We start from the raw sequence: 16433 nt of genomic DNA, 5'->3' as shown, positions 1-16433 counted from the left end.
CTACGTATTTTGGTATTAGCACCTACTTCATTTCAACCTATTTAACAGAGGCGTTAGATGAACCATGGATGACAATAGCTCTCCCTTCTTTATAACAAACCCTTTTGGAAATACCAACTAAAAATGTGTTGCTAATAAACACGTGGGAGATTAAAAAAAAAGGAACCAGGTTTCTTTTGGTGGCTGGTGCTGAAGCTTTATCCTAGACCCATTTTCTCATTACCACCTTCACCATGCCTGGAGAGGTGCAATTCCAATCACCGGAATGCCTGCCTTGAGGGAAGACAAGCTGCAGGGAAGCATATTTGAAAATTCCTCTAACGAAAAGGGACTAAATAGCCTGATGTCTTTACACATCTACAAATGAGCATTTAGCAGCATTAACCCTTCAAGGCTGGGTTTTCTGGGTACACCATGGCCAAAATCCCTTCAGCTGACAAGACTTTTCCTTTTGTTTTCTGGGCTACTGTGGGACTAAAATCCAGCTGCAAAAAATTTCAGCCAGTGCCTGGAAAGAAAGATTTTAGAGACCCATTCACAGGGTGATGATTGAACATTTCCTTCAGGGGCCTGGAGATGGCTCTTTCTAAGTGTACGCCAACAAAGTCACCTTGAAGGGGCAAACTGTGTTTCCAACATATTTATATAGCACTCGGTAAAGTGTACCTTTTGAATGTACATCTTATGCAGTAAAGAATCAATTGCGCATTTGAACAGTACATGTGCATAGTTAAATACTCTTGCATGTATATAGACACTAGAGAGTAAATGACTTACCTGTATTTGTTCTCTTTAGTTAACGCTGTACATACAGCCATACTCTTGGGTCACCAGATTCCCAGCAGTAGCATCAAGAGTATGCCTTAGTTCTAGATGTTTCTAGATCTTCTCCCTCCCCGTCCCCTGATGATTCAGGGTACACAAGATGACAGTTGCAGGGACTATGTAAACGGAGGCTCCAGCAGCCATTGTCGACTAGACATCTCAGCTCATCAGAGCAAGAATGTAGGGGCTCAGCCATGCAAATGTTGAGATCACACCATTGAGAGGCTGGTTATTGTTGCTGGTATGCCTCTAACAAAGGTTTAGCGAGACCTGTACAGTTGCAAGGTTGTCTTCTGCATAAGGAGAAATGCTACTCTATCAGCATGGTTCTCTTAACTGACACAGACTGAACTAACAGGCGTAGGTGTCCCACTAGAGTCCTTTCATTCCCAAAAGATGCTATGACTAAAGAGAGCTACTCATCTTAATTACTGAATAGTAAGGCCTTCTAAATAAGGGCCTGAGGAAAGGGGAACGCTATTCAAGAAGATGACTTAAGGTAGAAATAAACGCTACCTTTGGAAGAGATGCTGGAAGAGATTTAAAAATACCAGCATCTCTTTAGAAACTTACACTGGATCAAGTCACTTAGAGCTTGAAACTCACCCATTTAATAAATATCTCCTACCACTGAGAACAAGGCCTTCCACATTACGAAAACTTACACTAGAATCAAAAATAATAAAGAAGCTGCTTTAAAGCAGTAATGGCCCAAGACATTCTAGACATATACAGATTCAAAAGGTATATGATTAAGTGAGCACTTAATATACCAGATAACTAAATATTAGTTTGCAACATATTTATATTCTCGTTCACAAAAAGACAGGACTACAGTTGGAGAACTAAGGAAGGTGACCTGGACCAATAAAGATAGGTTAATAGAATTAGCACAGTGGGACAAGACTAATTCAACTAGTGTAACAAGCAAGCTTCCTGTCTATGAAACTGGTTGCCTGCCTAATAGAGTCCTACTAGACAATGATGGCTTGAAACATTAGCAGAAAGCCAAATTTTTGTCTGTATTTGTTCTCTGAAGAACAGTTTGTTCTCTATAAACAATGAAAGGGATTCTAGGGCAGGATGGAAACATTAAGTGCTAGTTCTCAGTAATTAACGTGAGGCTTGGAGAGTAATGGGCTGTGGTACATTCCATCTCCTATCGTAAAAGAAATAAAATTACTCCAGCCTGTAGGGGGACAGATTACATCCAACTCTATCTCCTGACCTTTGCTGGATCCCGACCCCCACTGGATATTGGAGGGTGTACAATAGCTTATTCCACCCCCATCCCCAGGGAAAGAAACCTACACCCACCCCACTGAATTCATCCTGTTCTTGATAACGAAGACTGGCATGTTGCTTCTCAGATCTTCTCCTCTCTTGCTCTGACACACATACTCTCACTCATGATGGTAGCCACCACTCCCTGATATAGGGACCCAAGAGTCGGGGACATATGCAACACTGCCAACCGTTAGAGAACAAACACATTACAAACAGCTGAAGATAAAAATGTATTGTGCCATGATAGTCCATTTCTATGCAAAAAATACATCTATACAATCAATGTCCAAAATTAATTATGCTTGTCGAGGCGGCTGTCTGCATGTCAATAGTTGGTTCCATTATCTACATATGAATATGAAATCTGAAAGTTTATCCACTGGAAAGGAAACAACAGCATCCTACATCACAAGAGTGAGAAGATCTTACTGATGCCCTACTCTGGCCAACTGGTGTGTAAGATTCTAGATTAGGCTGCAGACGACACTGTGCAAAGAGCCCGATTCTCTTGCTCTCCCTTTCTGATGTGCTGTACTGAAAGGTCTCATTACGGCAGTGTTTTTACACCACTCCCTGCTACTGAGATTCGTCTCAGGCCTATGGATTTACAATCTCCTCAAATGTAATCGCAGATCCTTCGGAGCAGGCAGTTTAAGGTCAATCTGTTTCTGAAAGACACAACATACACAAGCGTCAGAATACACGTCGCATGCTTACAAAATCGTCACGTAACGCTGGGGCCTCTTCTGCTGGAAGATCTTTCTTTGAGCATCAGCTGGTTGCATCAAAAAATGAAGCTACAGAACAGGATCCTGCTGTGAGGAGGAAGGAACAGGGCTGGCGTGAAGGCTAGCAATTGCATGGGGGCAGGAAGGAAGCAGTAGCTACACCCAGGCAGCTGTGGCTCTTGGCAGGATGCCACCTCCTATGGCAGAAGTTTGTTGTAGCTAAGCGAGTCCTCCTCTGGACCACCCTGTTCTAGGGATCTAACAAGATGGAGGCTGGCCCCATAGGTGCTGGAACTGGGGGTGCTGCAGCACCCCCTGGCTTGAAGTGGTTTCCATTATATACAGGGTTTACAGTTTGGTCTAATGGCTCTCAGCACCTAAGTTCCCTCTAAGCTGCGCAGCCACCTATTAAGCCCCGCTCAGGGCTGCAGCGAGGAGAGGCGCCTCTGCCCATCGGCCCAAGCATGGACCTGCCCCAGACGTGCTGTGGCCAGGGGAGAGGCGCCCCTCCCTCAGCCCAGCCCAGACCCCCTGGAGCTGCCGCAACCAGAGGGAGGCACCTCTCCCCCAGCCAGAGCTGCTGGGGTGAGTCCTCTCTCCCCACCGTGGCCCCTGGGCTGTCTGCACCCCAAACCCCTCCCCAGCCCCACCTCAGAGCCAGCACCCCCCGCACCCCAACCCTTTGCCCCAATCCTGAGCCTCCTCCCGCATCCCGAAGCCTCCAGCCCCACCCCAGAGCCTGGACTCCTAGCCGGAGCCCTCACCCCCTGCACCCAGCCTGAGCCCCCTCCCACATTCTGAACCCCTCGGCCCCACCCCACCACATGAATTGTGTTATGTGCACCAACATGAAGGTGATGTGTCTTCACTGCAGGGGAAAGTCGATCTAAGCTATGCAGTTTGAGTTATGTAACAGCGTAACTCAAGTCGACATAGCTTAGATCTACTTGCTACAGGGTCCACACTAAGCAGTGTCGACGGGAGATGCTTTCCTGTCAACTCCCCTGACTTGTCTCGATCCGGAGGAGTACAGGAGTCGACAGGAGAGCGATCAGTGGTCGATTCAGGGGGTCTTCACTAGACCTGCTAAATTGACCGTCAATCCTCCGGTAAGTGTAGACAAGCCCACATCAGCCTCTCAATCAGCACAAGAGCAGGGTCCCTTTAAAAACCCAACCCTCATCTAGAAATTGTGTTTAAAAAAAAATTGGAGGTGTGAAGCCACTAAAGATTGGAACTTAATACTTTAAAGGCCTCTAAACTTAGCACAGTTGTGTGGCAGGCAGGAGCCTGGCTTCAACTTGATCTGCTGGGCCTCAGTCCTTTAGCGAGGTTTAGCACAGAAAACTATCCAGCTGCCGAGGCTCCTCAAGGAGATGGCTGGGGCTCTGCTGGGAGAGGAAGGAGATTGCATCCTCACCCACTCTGCCAACTCTCCCAACTCCCGGATTACCTTTTCCAAGAATCCATGTTGGGCTCAGAAGCAACCCTGTTTTCCAGGAGGAGTCCTGGATGGGGTGTTAGGGTAGCCAATGCCATCTCAACACAGTGCCATTGGAAACCCCGCCCCCTAGTGCTCTTCCCTCAGGGCAGTGTCCGACTTTCACACGGGCGCGTCTCGCCGTGCTCTATATACTTTGTGCTTACAGTGTTTTCCATGCACAGATCTTAAGGCAATGTACAAAGGGTGTGTGTGGAGGCAGGATGGGATGGGCACACAGCTGAGAAATAAACAGAAGCCAGGCCTCCAGCCTCTGAGTCAGTCGCCCTATGTAAAATACACCATAGCAAGCAATCCTCTCCTGGCTGGAGGAGGATGGACTAGATTCCCTGCTTGGTTTTATCCCTGCCTAACTTCTGTGATAGGGTTCTATGTCCCAGCAGCGCTGGGTCTGAACTCTGGGAGCTAAATAAAACACAAGCATGACTAGAGGGGTAGCAAGGGTTGCACCCTTTGCCCCACTGCCCCCGACTTTCTTTTATGAATCAGTTTAACCATAACCATGCCCTGGCTTTTTTCACCCCCTCCAGATCAGCGCTGCCACCAAGTAAATCCGTAACAATAAATCTTGGGCATTAAACCCCACAAGTGTCAACTGCTAGTCAGTCAATGTTCAGTGTCATTCTGACTTCTCTTCTTGGTGCTGGAATGAGCCTATTTACAACAGGTAAGCTATGCAAAGCAGCCAAAACATCAATCAGTTTCTTACCAAGCTGAACTGCAGGTTGCTGGCTACATGAATCAAAGGGTTCTGAATGGCCTTCCTGGCCACTGGGCTCCCAAGATTCGCTATTCTCCGACACCTCCGAACAGGCATCACATGTCCCTTTTTGGCTTCCTGCTTGTTCGCCCGTGCTCGAGTATCGATCTTCGCTTCCCGTGTCAGACACAGCCCGGGTCTCCTCATCTGCCTTTACAGCAAACCACACCCTAACCTGCTGTGCATTCAGCTGAGTTCTCTCGCACAAGCGCTGAAGGTCATCTTCATGCAGCATCTTGTGCTTTTTGTAACAGTCCTCTAGGATCTCTTTGCTGGCTGGGCTGATCGCCGCTAAACCTGGAGGGAAGATACCCCGCCGGTAGTTCTCATACCATTTCAGCTGGCCATTTTTCAAACCGTACCGGCTGTCCCCAAACCAGCGAATTATCTCAGCCCGGGGCAGGCCTGTCTGAGCGACTATGGTGTCGTATTCTTGATTTGTTGGTCGCTGTGTCTTTACAAACATTTGTTTAAGCAAATGCCGCTGTTGGGCTGTTTTTTTAAAGTTCAGTTTGGTTTTTGCGGGGGTAGATGGCCTGCTAGAACAGTTGTCCCCTTGATCATTTGCACCTACCTCTGGCAATTCATTTTTGCCATTTGACTCAGTCACTCTGAGCTTCTTCAGATTGATTTTAATAGGACTAACTTTCCGCTCCAGTGAAGTTTGATTGCCGCTTGGGGTATCTAATAAACCATTTTCACCTGAGACCCTCAGTTCATCTGAGGAGTCGTCTTCTTCTCCACAATTATTTTCAGCATTCTCCTCCTCTTGCTGGACCGTTTCTTCTGCTTTTTTATTTTCCTCCAATACCCTTTTTTTCCTTCTCTCTGAAAACCAGCTATCAATTTCTCTCCTGGTCATTTTTGTTTCACTCCTCAAACGGTCCACTTCTTCCTCTGGAGGAAAAGGGTTTTGTGCAAAACTGCCTTCCAAAGCCTTGAGCTGCTCTGGTGCTCTCTCTTTGTATTTCGTTGGGGTGAAGTCGGGCGTTTGATGCCAGGACTGTCGCCTTGTTTGGTGATGAGCCACAGGCATCGCAGCTGTCGTAGAGGTTAAGTCAATCTCCTTTGGTGACACAGTGAAGGTAATGTCCGGCATGGAGTCAATAATTATTGTATTATCGCCAGCAAACATGTTTCTACTGCCTTTCATATTCCTGAAATGATATCTCCTATCACTAAACCACTTTCGAACCTCCCTAGTAGTAAGGCCTGTAATTTTGGTCAGACGCTCAACTTCAGCATGGCCAGGGAACTGATTCCTGCAGAAGCTGCCTTTCAGTGCAGACAGCTGCTCGTGGGACTTCTTATTTTTGTAGATGCTGGGATCCATGAAAGCTTGTGATGATATGCTCGGGCACGCAGTCAGCAGAGACTGAGCTGTGTTGACCACCTTCACAGTTGATGCGCTGCTCGAACACACATTGTTGTGTTGCGTAACGGGTTGGAGCTTGGGAATAGATGTCACTGCTAAGGTGAGAGATGAGCTGTTTCCTTTTAATCCATTTGTCATTATTGGCTGAGTAACGAGTAACCCTCCTGTTCCTTCTGGTTGCCCGACCATGTGACCAGGTAGAGTTGCCTGAATGAGATGCTGGACGTTGCTGGCATTTGCAACAAGAGGTGTATTTAAAACTGTGATAGTGGGCTGCGGTACAGACTGAATAACCGTGTTGAACATTTTTTTCCGTGCATCTTCTATCTCCTCTGGAGACCAGCTGATGCCTTGTTTCAACCTCTGAGCTGTAAACCAGATCTTAAGTTGCTCTTCTGGGTACTTGGTCACGACAGTCAAATAGCAAAGCTCAGCTTTTGTAGGGTAGGGAAACTTATGGAAAGAGTTTTTCAGGAAGCTGTTGGAGTCCATGGCTGCATTGTACGTGGGAATGCTGCTCAGAGGAATCATCACTTTAGGAAGGGATTTGGACGTGGGTAGGTCCTGGTGCAGCTGCGGCTGCTGCTGCAATGACACAAGTTGTGCAACACCTGCCTGCAAAACAGGCACGTTTCCCAATATGGAGCCATTGACTATGTGAGATGATTTTGCTGAGCTGGCCGTTGACTGGCTGGCTGGCAAAGACCCGTTGGTGAATGAATGGTCACCGTCTTTCATTGCCAATTCATTACCCGGCTGATTTGATACATTCTCCTTCAGCATGTGAATTTTTTTGGCCTCGGGCTTACCTTTCATTATCTTCATAATGGGAGTTTTGGTGATGATGATTTCAGCTTGACCATCTACCCCCTCCTCACAGAAATCTCCTGGAAGGTCTTGGTTGCTGGTGGCGTCAGAGATACTTTGTTCCACTGTCGTATGATTATCCTGCTTAGCCACATTCCAGAGGAAGCTAGTTTCACCACGGTGGCACTCTGCATTGTGATGCAAAAGCCCTTTGTGGCTTTGTGCCAGAAAACTGCACTCAACACATACAAAGGAGGGGTCTTTGCTGAAGTCTACGTGCTCAGAATCCATGTGTCCAAAGAAATGATTAACATCTTGAGATCCAAAATCGCAATACTTACACAAGTAAGTATCAGCATCCATCATACTGCGATGCCCATTAGACAACGTTGCATTATTACTGCTATTGTTAATAACAGCGTCACCAGCTGCCGGAGGTTCAGGAGACACGTGCTGTTGAGCTCCTTCATGATCATCTTCCACAGCATCTGAGTCCATCTCCTGCAGCACAATTGTTTTTATCGGTATCATGCAAGGAGTTGTGGATTTTCTTTTGCTGGCCATCGCTGCAACCAATCCAGGTAATTAATGCTTTAAAAAATAAAGCACTGTTCTTTGCAAGTGTTCTGCACTCTAGATTCCAGCAAATCCATGCTGTCCAAAGGAATATTTTTCAAATGTTGACAAATGTTTACATTTGCCATTGAACCTAAGGAAGAGACGAGAGAAGAGTTACTAAGCTTTGCATTAGACATAACAGATACGCTTTACATTCTGATTGTAATTGTTCTGGTACTTTAATTGCTTCACAAGATAAATCATTTCAATATTTAACTGAAAAAGTTTGGAAGCTGGTGATAGTGAGTTTGATTGTTTTGCTTTTTGTCCAAATGATTGTGCAGAAGGGAGAATTAGATATGTGAGCCATACACAGTCATAATATTGAGATACTGGGCCACAGATGGGTGACTTTTGGGCTTGGACATTGGGCTGTGTCTGGCTGCTTATTGTTTACTTGCCCACACAGTGTAATTCATGTGCCAGCTTCCATTATGGCCCAAATCACCACTATTTCTTCATACAGGCTCCTCTCCTGACTCTGCCCTATCAACCTCTAGCAAGAACAGGAGCCCATGAAAGCAGGTAATTGTAAGCAGGGAACCTACACTGTGCACTAAGTCCAGAGGGGGCCTTGCACGTGGAAATTTCAGATGCAGGGCTGAGCAGAGGGGTAGGGCTACAGTCATAGTGTTGCACTTTGGCTGTCCTTGCAGTAGTTCACAAAATCTGTACAGAATTTGTTAGTGTCTTGTGTTGCTTTTTTTCTCTGGCATGGTCTTCACAGGGTCTGTTTAGTCTTCAGCTAGAGTTGCAAGGGAAGATGGCTCACCAAGAGAGCAATTGAAGTGGACACACTTATCTCTTAGATTCCCTCTCCCACGGCACCCATGAATGCTGCACTGTTGTAGCTTTAAAGGTTCAGACACCTCTATTTAAAGGCTTCTAGGTGTTCTTGGGGGAAGTGCAAGGCCTCCACAGCACATGGCCGTTTTCCTGGGTGCAGGCGATCACGGAAAGGAAAGAGATGTCACCTCAGCATTTTTATTTTTTTTTTAAATCTTACTGTGTGTTGTCTTTTCTTCACAAGTTATAGTAATTCTAGATCAAGATAATATTCTGCTGAAGGCTCGGGCTGGACAGGTCTTTAGGCACAATCTTGTCTCTTATCTGGTGCAGTCTGCAATAGGCACACTGGATGCTCCATGCCTGAGCTCACCTGCCAACGGCAGTAAAATGGTCTACGGTAGCTGGCATCATGGATAATTTGCCAAAACGGATCCAGATGAGAAGGGGGGTAGCAAATCTGAAACAGCCCATTTCTGCTCTTACCCCTCTCCAATCTGTTACCTACAGCACTTCTCTCATCAACAACACTTAAGTCACTTATTTGAATTTCAAAAGCTTCTACATGGATTATAATATCCATTCCTTTCAAGGGAAAATATAGATTTTTGCATACAAGAATAAAATAGTATTTTCCAGATTGCACAGTCACTTGGAAATATATGGCCATCCATAGGCACGTGCCGATGATGCTCGAACCCCGGCTTTGCCCCAGGCCCCGCGCCCACTCCCCTAAGGTTCCACCTCTGCCCCTCCCTGCCCCCGTTCCACCCTACCGCGCTTCTTCCTGCCCAGTTCTGTCCCCTCCCCCGAGCACACCGTGTCCTCGCTCCTCCCCCCTCTCTCCCAGCCTCCTGCATGCCATGAAACAGCTGATTGTGGTGGGTGGTAGGCGCTGATCTGCGAGGCCCACCGGCAGGCAGGAGGTGCTTGGGGGGGTAGGGGGTGGGGAGGAGCTGATAGGGGGGCTGCTGGTAGGTACTCAGCACCCACCATTTATTGCCCATGGGTGCTCCAGCCCCGGAGCACCCATGGAGTCAGTGCCTGACCCATAGTACCTACTACACAGAGATTTTGTGCCAGACTTTACCAAGATTTACAGTAACACAGAGATATTTATAAAAACACTAATTAAAGTGGATCTTGAAAACTGACTTATCCTATTAGAAGATCCAGGTAAGTAATTACTGTCAGTTATAAGCAATGTGAACTGGCAGTCTACCAGCTTTCTTATCAGATTTTCTGTGCTGATGTCATGCACAGAAACATGGGGATCAGGTGAATAATTTTCTTAGTGCTTATGCAAAACCCGCTTTTACTTTTCTTTTTCTTTTTTAATTGCTTCAGATATGGATGACGAAGGATTCTAATTTAAAGTCCAGATGATGAACTAGAATTTAACTTCCGCAAGTTCATCAAAAATAAGTAATCTCCACACCTTTGGAAAAATAAGCTAACTATATAACAGAGTCTAGATGTTCAGTCCTGTCCTGAGCAACACTCATGCACAATTTAAAACACTCTGATAAGAAACTTGTGGGCTGGTTTGAGATTACAAAATAGTACTGAAATACCGTTAGTGAGTATTAAACTTGGCGCCAAGTTTTTTGCTCTGCAAAAGCTGGAGGAAAAGCTGGAATTCCAAAAGACATGATGGATGCTGTGATCTTGATTTTCTGTAGTGTGAATTTTATATTATCAATACCTGTTTCAATACCACCTTTTGGGGATGCCCTTTCCCTGTGGAAAGGAGCAGCAAGTGATTTATTAGCACTAGTGAGCAGAATACTTAAGTAAACAAGAGTTTTACTATTCAGCAAAGACTTGAATCCAATCACCACCTACTCCCAATCCTAATTTCTGATGTCTCATAATTTGACACGTGAGGGGTTGGGATGACCTTTCTAAATCAAGTCAATTAGGAATGTCAACAAAAACAGCCACAAAACTATAAAAAGATAACATGTTGAGTCACAAAAACAACTGTGAAAATGAGCCTTCTTACTGCCCAGATCTGCTCTTTGTCTAGCTACTCACTTTGCTGCATGAAGTTTTCATTATTTCTTACTCCTCTTTGGCTCTGCGGGGCCAATTCAGCTGTGGGAGACAGATCTGGAGTCTCTGCAAGTTTGTGCATCTTCAGCAGAATTATTAACAGAGTTCTAGTTACAGAATCTCTATTATTGGAGATTATGCAAGAGCCAGAAAGATCCCAGGTCATGTTTGCAGAGTTGGCAGATAGATAAAAATCACCTTTTTAATTATCAGCTGAGTAAATTTGATACAGAGCGATTGAAGCAAACAAAGACTGTCATTGTGCCATTTTACAGTCACCTTTCAGAGCAGGTAATCATCACTGTTTTGCTAAAACTGAATTGCTTGACCCACCTGCAGAGGAATCAATAGCGCTGCTTGATGCTGGGTACTTAATTTATAAAGTGTCTGTACGTACGTCAGCATTTTACCCAAGCAATCATTGCTAGGATCACAGCTGAGGACACAACTAGATTTTGGGTGTCATAACAGTCATGTTTTGGTTCAGACAAATATTAATATAAGACTACAGGGTGTAAATTTAGCTTGAAATTAAGGATGATGTTATTTTACTAGACAAATATAATCAAGTGTACTGTAAGTCGATTTCCCTTCCATAGAACAATTTACATAAAATTCAATCAAGACAAGTGCCAAGTACTACACTTAGGATGGAAAAATCAAATGCACAACTACAAAATGGGGAATAACTGGCTAGGTGGTCGTGCTGCTGAAAAGGATCTGGGGGTTCTCGTGTATCATAATTTGAAAATGAGTCAACATGTGATACAGTTGCAAAAAAGCCTAATATCATTCTGAGCTGTATTAACGGGAGTGTTGTACAGAAGACATGGGATGTAATTGGAGCGCTGTGTCCCATTCTGGGTGCCACACCACACTTTAAGAAAGACGTGGATAAATTGGAGAGAGTCCAGGAGAGGGCAATACAAAGTTTAGAAAACTTTCTTTTTTTGAGGAAAAGTTTTTAAAAACTGGACATGTTTAGTCTTGAGAAAAGAAGACTGAGGGGAGGGAGGACCTGATAAGTCTTAAGATATGTTTATGGGCTGTTAGAAAGAGGATGGTGATCAATCTTTCTCCAATGTCCACTGAGGATGAGCAAGAAGTAATGAGCTTAATCTGTAGCAAAGATGATTTAGGTTCGATATTAAGAAAAACTTGCTAACTCTGATTGTTAAGCTCTGGAACAGGCTTCCAAGGACGGTTGTGGATTCCCCATCACTGGAGGTTTTTAAGAACGGGTTAGACAAACACCTGTTAGGGATAGTCTCTGTTTACTTGGTCCTGACTCAGCACAAGGGGCTGGACTAGTTGACCTCTGAAGGTCCCTTCAAGCCCTACATTTCTAGAATAACCACACTAGAGCATGGTTGTGTTTGCTGTGCATTTTTTAGAATCTGCTAATAATCTTGTGTGCATTTCCAGTGTCATAGGTAAATGGGGTATCCTACAGATTCTATCATTAGACTAGGCAAACTTTATTTTTCAAATGTGTTGGTTAATGTAACAGTGAATCAACCACGGTTAAAAAATCAGTACAAACACAGAACTTACCTTTCTACCACTTTGGATGTTTCAGGCTGAGTCATGCATTCAAATGGGATCTTTGTTTCCCATATACTACCCTGCAGCAGACTGGCCTGTTGATGGAAAGCAGCAACGAAACGTTAGCTGAATGAAGCACCAGCACCAGAGTTATGAAGGTAATGAAACAATGACTTCGACTTCCATAAAGGTTGACAATTGATGATTAATCTACTCCTACGTAATACATACGTAAGTAAGGGAGCACAAGCCACTGCTTAACCTCCCAAGTACTTAAACGCTTTTCCTTTGAACAGTTTTAATTAGTTTTCCTTTAAACACAATTCTCCAGGGTGAAACTGGCCCAGAACAGTCAAATTCACACCACATCAATTATTCTTGTACCAGAGCGGATGATACAGTAGGGTAATCACTGCTTGTCTGCATAGTGTGTTTGTACCAATTCAATTACAGTAGAACCTCAGAGTTATGAACACCTCGGGAATGGGGGTTGTTCATAACTCTGAACAAAACACGGTGGTGGTTCTTTCAAAAGTTTACAGCTGAACACTGACTTTATCCAGCTTTGGAACTTTACTATGCAGAAGAAAAATGCTGCTTTCCCTTTATTTTTTTAGTAGTTTACTTTTAACACAGAACTGTGCTGTATTTGCGTTTTGCGGGGGGGTTATCTCTGCTGCTGCCTGATTCGTACTTCCAGTTCCAAATGAGGAGTGTGGTTGACCGGTCAGTTTGTGACAATGGTGAATCGTAACTCTGAGGTTCCACTGGATCTCAATTTCAAACCTGACAGTTAAAAATTGGTACAACCCCTGCAGTATAAAGGTGCTTCTATTGGGAAAGTTTGCGACCTCTGTATAAGCACTTTTATATTGGTATAACTCCATCCACATTAGGGAATTGCCCAGACTTTTCACTGTACTGGTTTCTAAATGCCTATAGTGAAATTGCTATCAACATTGTGCGTAGATTGCGAATAGAGGAAAATCTACTCAGCAAGGTGTTCTTGGCTTTGCTTAATTTTTGGCCAGGTCGTTTCAGCCCCACGTTCTGGCGGCAGTGGGTTACACCAGCAATGTATCATCAGATCACACACAGGCAGACTTCACCAGATGAGCTGTTCAGTAGCCTCGTATCGTGGCAACGAACGGATGCTCAGGTTTGGTGCAGCAGGGTGGTGTGGTAGGAAGACAGCACTTTAAAATTCTCAACCCCCAGGATCTAAACAATAGCAATTACGTAAATATCTTGTATTAACTTTAACGATCACTCGAAAAAACAGTACTGCTGCTCTAAGCCTCACTGCTTTCTTCCATTCTCTCTGTCACGCACAAACAACCCACTACATTGTCGTCTTATTATTTTGCTAGCTTTTTGCATGTTCGTGTCCTTGTTTACAAGGAAAATGACGTCTAAAGACCAATTATAAACTGTGTTTTACAACTTCGGAGAGCTTACTTTTATACAGATTAACAAAAGAAGGTTTAAAAGGTTTCAAAATATGCACTGGAGGGTCTGAACTTTCCGCTTTTCTTGGCTCAGCTGGATTTAACTGGTTTGGTTTTAAATGTTTCAGTGAATTAATGAGTTAGGCTGTTAATGCAAAACATTCATCCCACACAATGCCAAGTTCCTCAATTAGAAGATTAATTTGTGACCTTCTGCAAACCTTGCCCAGAAACGAAAAGTTAATGCACACCATAACTAAATGTGGGAGCTATTATCTTACTGCTGGAATCCAGAAGGTGGTAAGACAATCACTGCATTCCCACCACAGACCTCCCAACAGTCCCCGGTTTCACAGGACTGTCCTGCTTCAACCCCAAAACCTCTTGTCCCAGCTGAAGGGAACATTTCCCACAATCAAGGCCACCGGTGGGGTACAGTTTCCCTAGGGCCGCCATTTGAAAGAGCCCTCCAAACTGAGTGGCATTGTGACTTGGTGCAAGGGTTGCACTGTCACTCAGGCTTGGCCCGGCTGCCCCTCTGTCTTCATCTACAGAGAGGCAGATGGGACAAACCGGTGTGGGGTCACATCCTGCTTTAGCCACTTGAAATGTTGAGAGCTGTGGAGTTAAGTGACAATATGTACTTTAAAAAAAAAAAAAAGATAATACAGACAGGTATCTTCTTTTAGAGTACTGTGATTTGGACACAGAAACTTGCTCTGAAATTTGACATAACTCAGTCTGAGCACAAATGTTCCATTAAAAAAAATAATAATAATTAATGGTTTTCCTGACGCTTTATGGGCCTGTTAGCTACTTTCTCAAGGCCAGGCTTACTCTTTCTGTCTTAAGAACAGAAGTACTTGTGGCACCTTAGAGACCAACAAATTTATTAGAGCATAAGCTTTCGAAAGCTTATGCTCTAATAAATTTGTGAGTCTCTAAGGTGCCACAAGTCCTCCTGTTCTTTTTGCGGATACAGACTAACATGGCTGCTACTCTGAAATCTTTCTGTCTTGTTCAAAACCAAACACACGATTGGTTCTTTAATAATAAATAATCATCATCATCATCATCACTATTATTACTATCACAATAGTAATCATCACTATTAAATCACATGAATAAAGGACTGCTGGGATCAGCCAACAAACATTCCAACCCTGGTGTGTATCCAGACCTAATCGATAGGTTACCCAGGTGTTACTAAAATGAAATGTTTTATGGAAATACTACCGCTTTAAGAAGCAAGTTTGTCCAGGCATACCCACATCAGTTAAACATTGGCCTTTGGTCTCACAACATGCTCCAGAGGTGTGCAGATAACCTGGCATAATGGCTGTATGTTACGGCTAACTATTTCAGTCCATCAAATAGAGACTGACCTCCTTTACTTAGGCACTCCGTGGGGCGAGAGAGGGAGCACAAGTGCACATGTGCCACAGAGCTGGCATCCCACATGCAGAGCAGCTGAGCAGGTTCCAGGATCTCTTCTCTACAGTTAGTCATTAACATTTGTTTTGCATTTGCAACCAGCCCATGACAAACCATGTAGGAGGTCACTAGTCAGATTAATTATCCTCCTCGCTGCCAGTGCACTCACCATTCAGCTGAGCGGGAGCAGGGCTGGTGAAGACTATTGAATTTCCAGACAGATAAGTGATGGAAGGATAAAGTTAAGGCCTAGTCTAAACACAACAAGCTGCTCCAGTTTAACTCATCAGTTTTTAAACTCTGTGTAAAGCAGGCCTACAACAGATATGGAGAAACATCAGAGTTAACACCCAATGAGGTGAGTGGAGGCATTTCACACCTCGGGGTGAGTCCTGAGACTTCCTGTTGTCTGTAGCCACAGGTGTGTGTGATGGTAGGGGGATCTTCTTTAGCTGAACTCGTATGGTTCTATAGGTGCAGATGAAGAGGCAGGATTTGGTGAGCCTGGGAAGTGAATATGTACCACTCTTGAATATTTTAGCACCTAGCTTCCTGCACAGCAAGGATGTTCAAACCCTGAGATGAGTGGAAATCACCTGCTCCTGCACACTGGGCTGTGAAGCCTGAGTAGCAGGTGACAGAATTCTTCCTTCCCTCCGAAGGCCCAGACATAGAGCCAGGAATCTGGGCTTTCGGCAGTGCACGGGGGAAGGCGACTCTGAATGGGATCACACTTGGAAGGTTATCTTCACAACCACAAGCACTAGACATATTGCTATTTTAGAGCTGAAGGTTCTGCAGAAGCTGGTAGGCAAGACCTCATGCACTGTCCAACTTAGCACAGGTCATGGACATTCAGTGTCAAGCCTTGTTTGGAATTCTGGATTATCTTTATCTAGGGCCTGTACCTGTTTGCCACCTACTATTAAGAGGGAAGTAAAGGAGTGTGGGGGGAGAACTAGGTCAAGGCTGACATTGCTCTGCTACCCAGAGTCTATGCCCTGAGAACAGAGTCCTGTAACATAAAGAGGTCAGAGAACATTTAATTCAAGATCTGTTTAACTTTCTGAGGGACAGCTAATTACATGAATGTCTGATCAGCAACATTTCCTCTGACAAAGCATGCCTACTTCATTGTGCTAACATCACATCCGCCCAAGACAAACCAGCAGGGCAATAACAGCTTGTTTGTATCTTCTTATCTTGCATTATAAACACACCCTAGGTTCTCCGCAGTTTCAAGCAACATCACACAAGTCAACAT

At 44.6% G+C, this 16433-nt stretch overlaps 1 protein-coding gene across 1 annotated transcript in view; it reads right to left on the bottom strand.

Annotated features, from left to right (window-relative positions):
* Positions 1–2329: 2329 nt before the first annotated feature.
* Positions 2330–16433, bottom strand: part of ZHX3 (zinc fingers and homeoboxes 3) — a 62723-nt gene continuing 48619 nt past the window's right edge. Inside the window, exons 3-5 of the mRNA XM_084646064.1 lie at positions 12297–12382; positions 5051–7992; positions 2330–2780 (exon numbers count right to left, since the gene is read on the bottom strand). Of these exons, the coding sequence (XP_084502190.1) occupies positions 2770–2780; positions 5051–7847 (2808 nt within the window). The 5' untranslated portion in view covers positions 7848–7992; positions 12297–12382 and the 3' untranslated portion in view covers positions 2330–2769. The remainder of the gene's footprint in view (positions 2781–5050; positions 7993–12296; positions 12383–16433) is intronic.

This window comes from Lepidochelys olivacea, assembly GCF_965140295.1.
Source record: "Lepidochelys olivacea isolate rLepOli2 genome assembly, chromosome: 13".
NCBI classification, from domain to species: Eukaryota; Metazoa; Chordata; order Testudines; family Cheloniidae; genus Lepidochelys; species Lepidochelys olivacea.
Note: the sequence above shows the minus strand (reverse complement) of the source record. Positions and strands in the feature narration are given on the sequence as shown.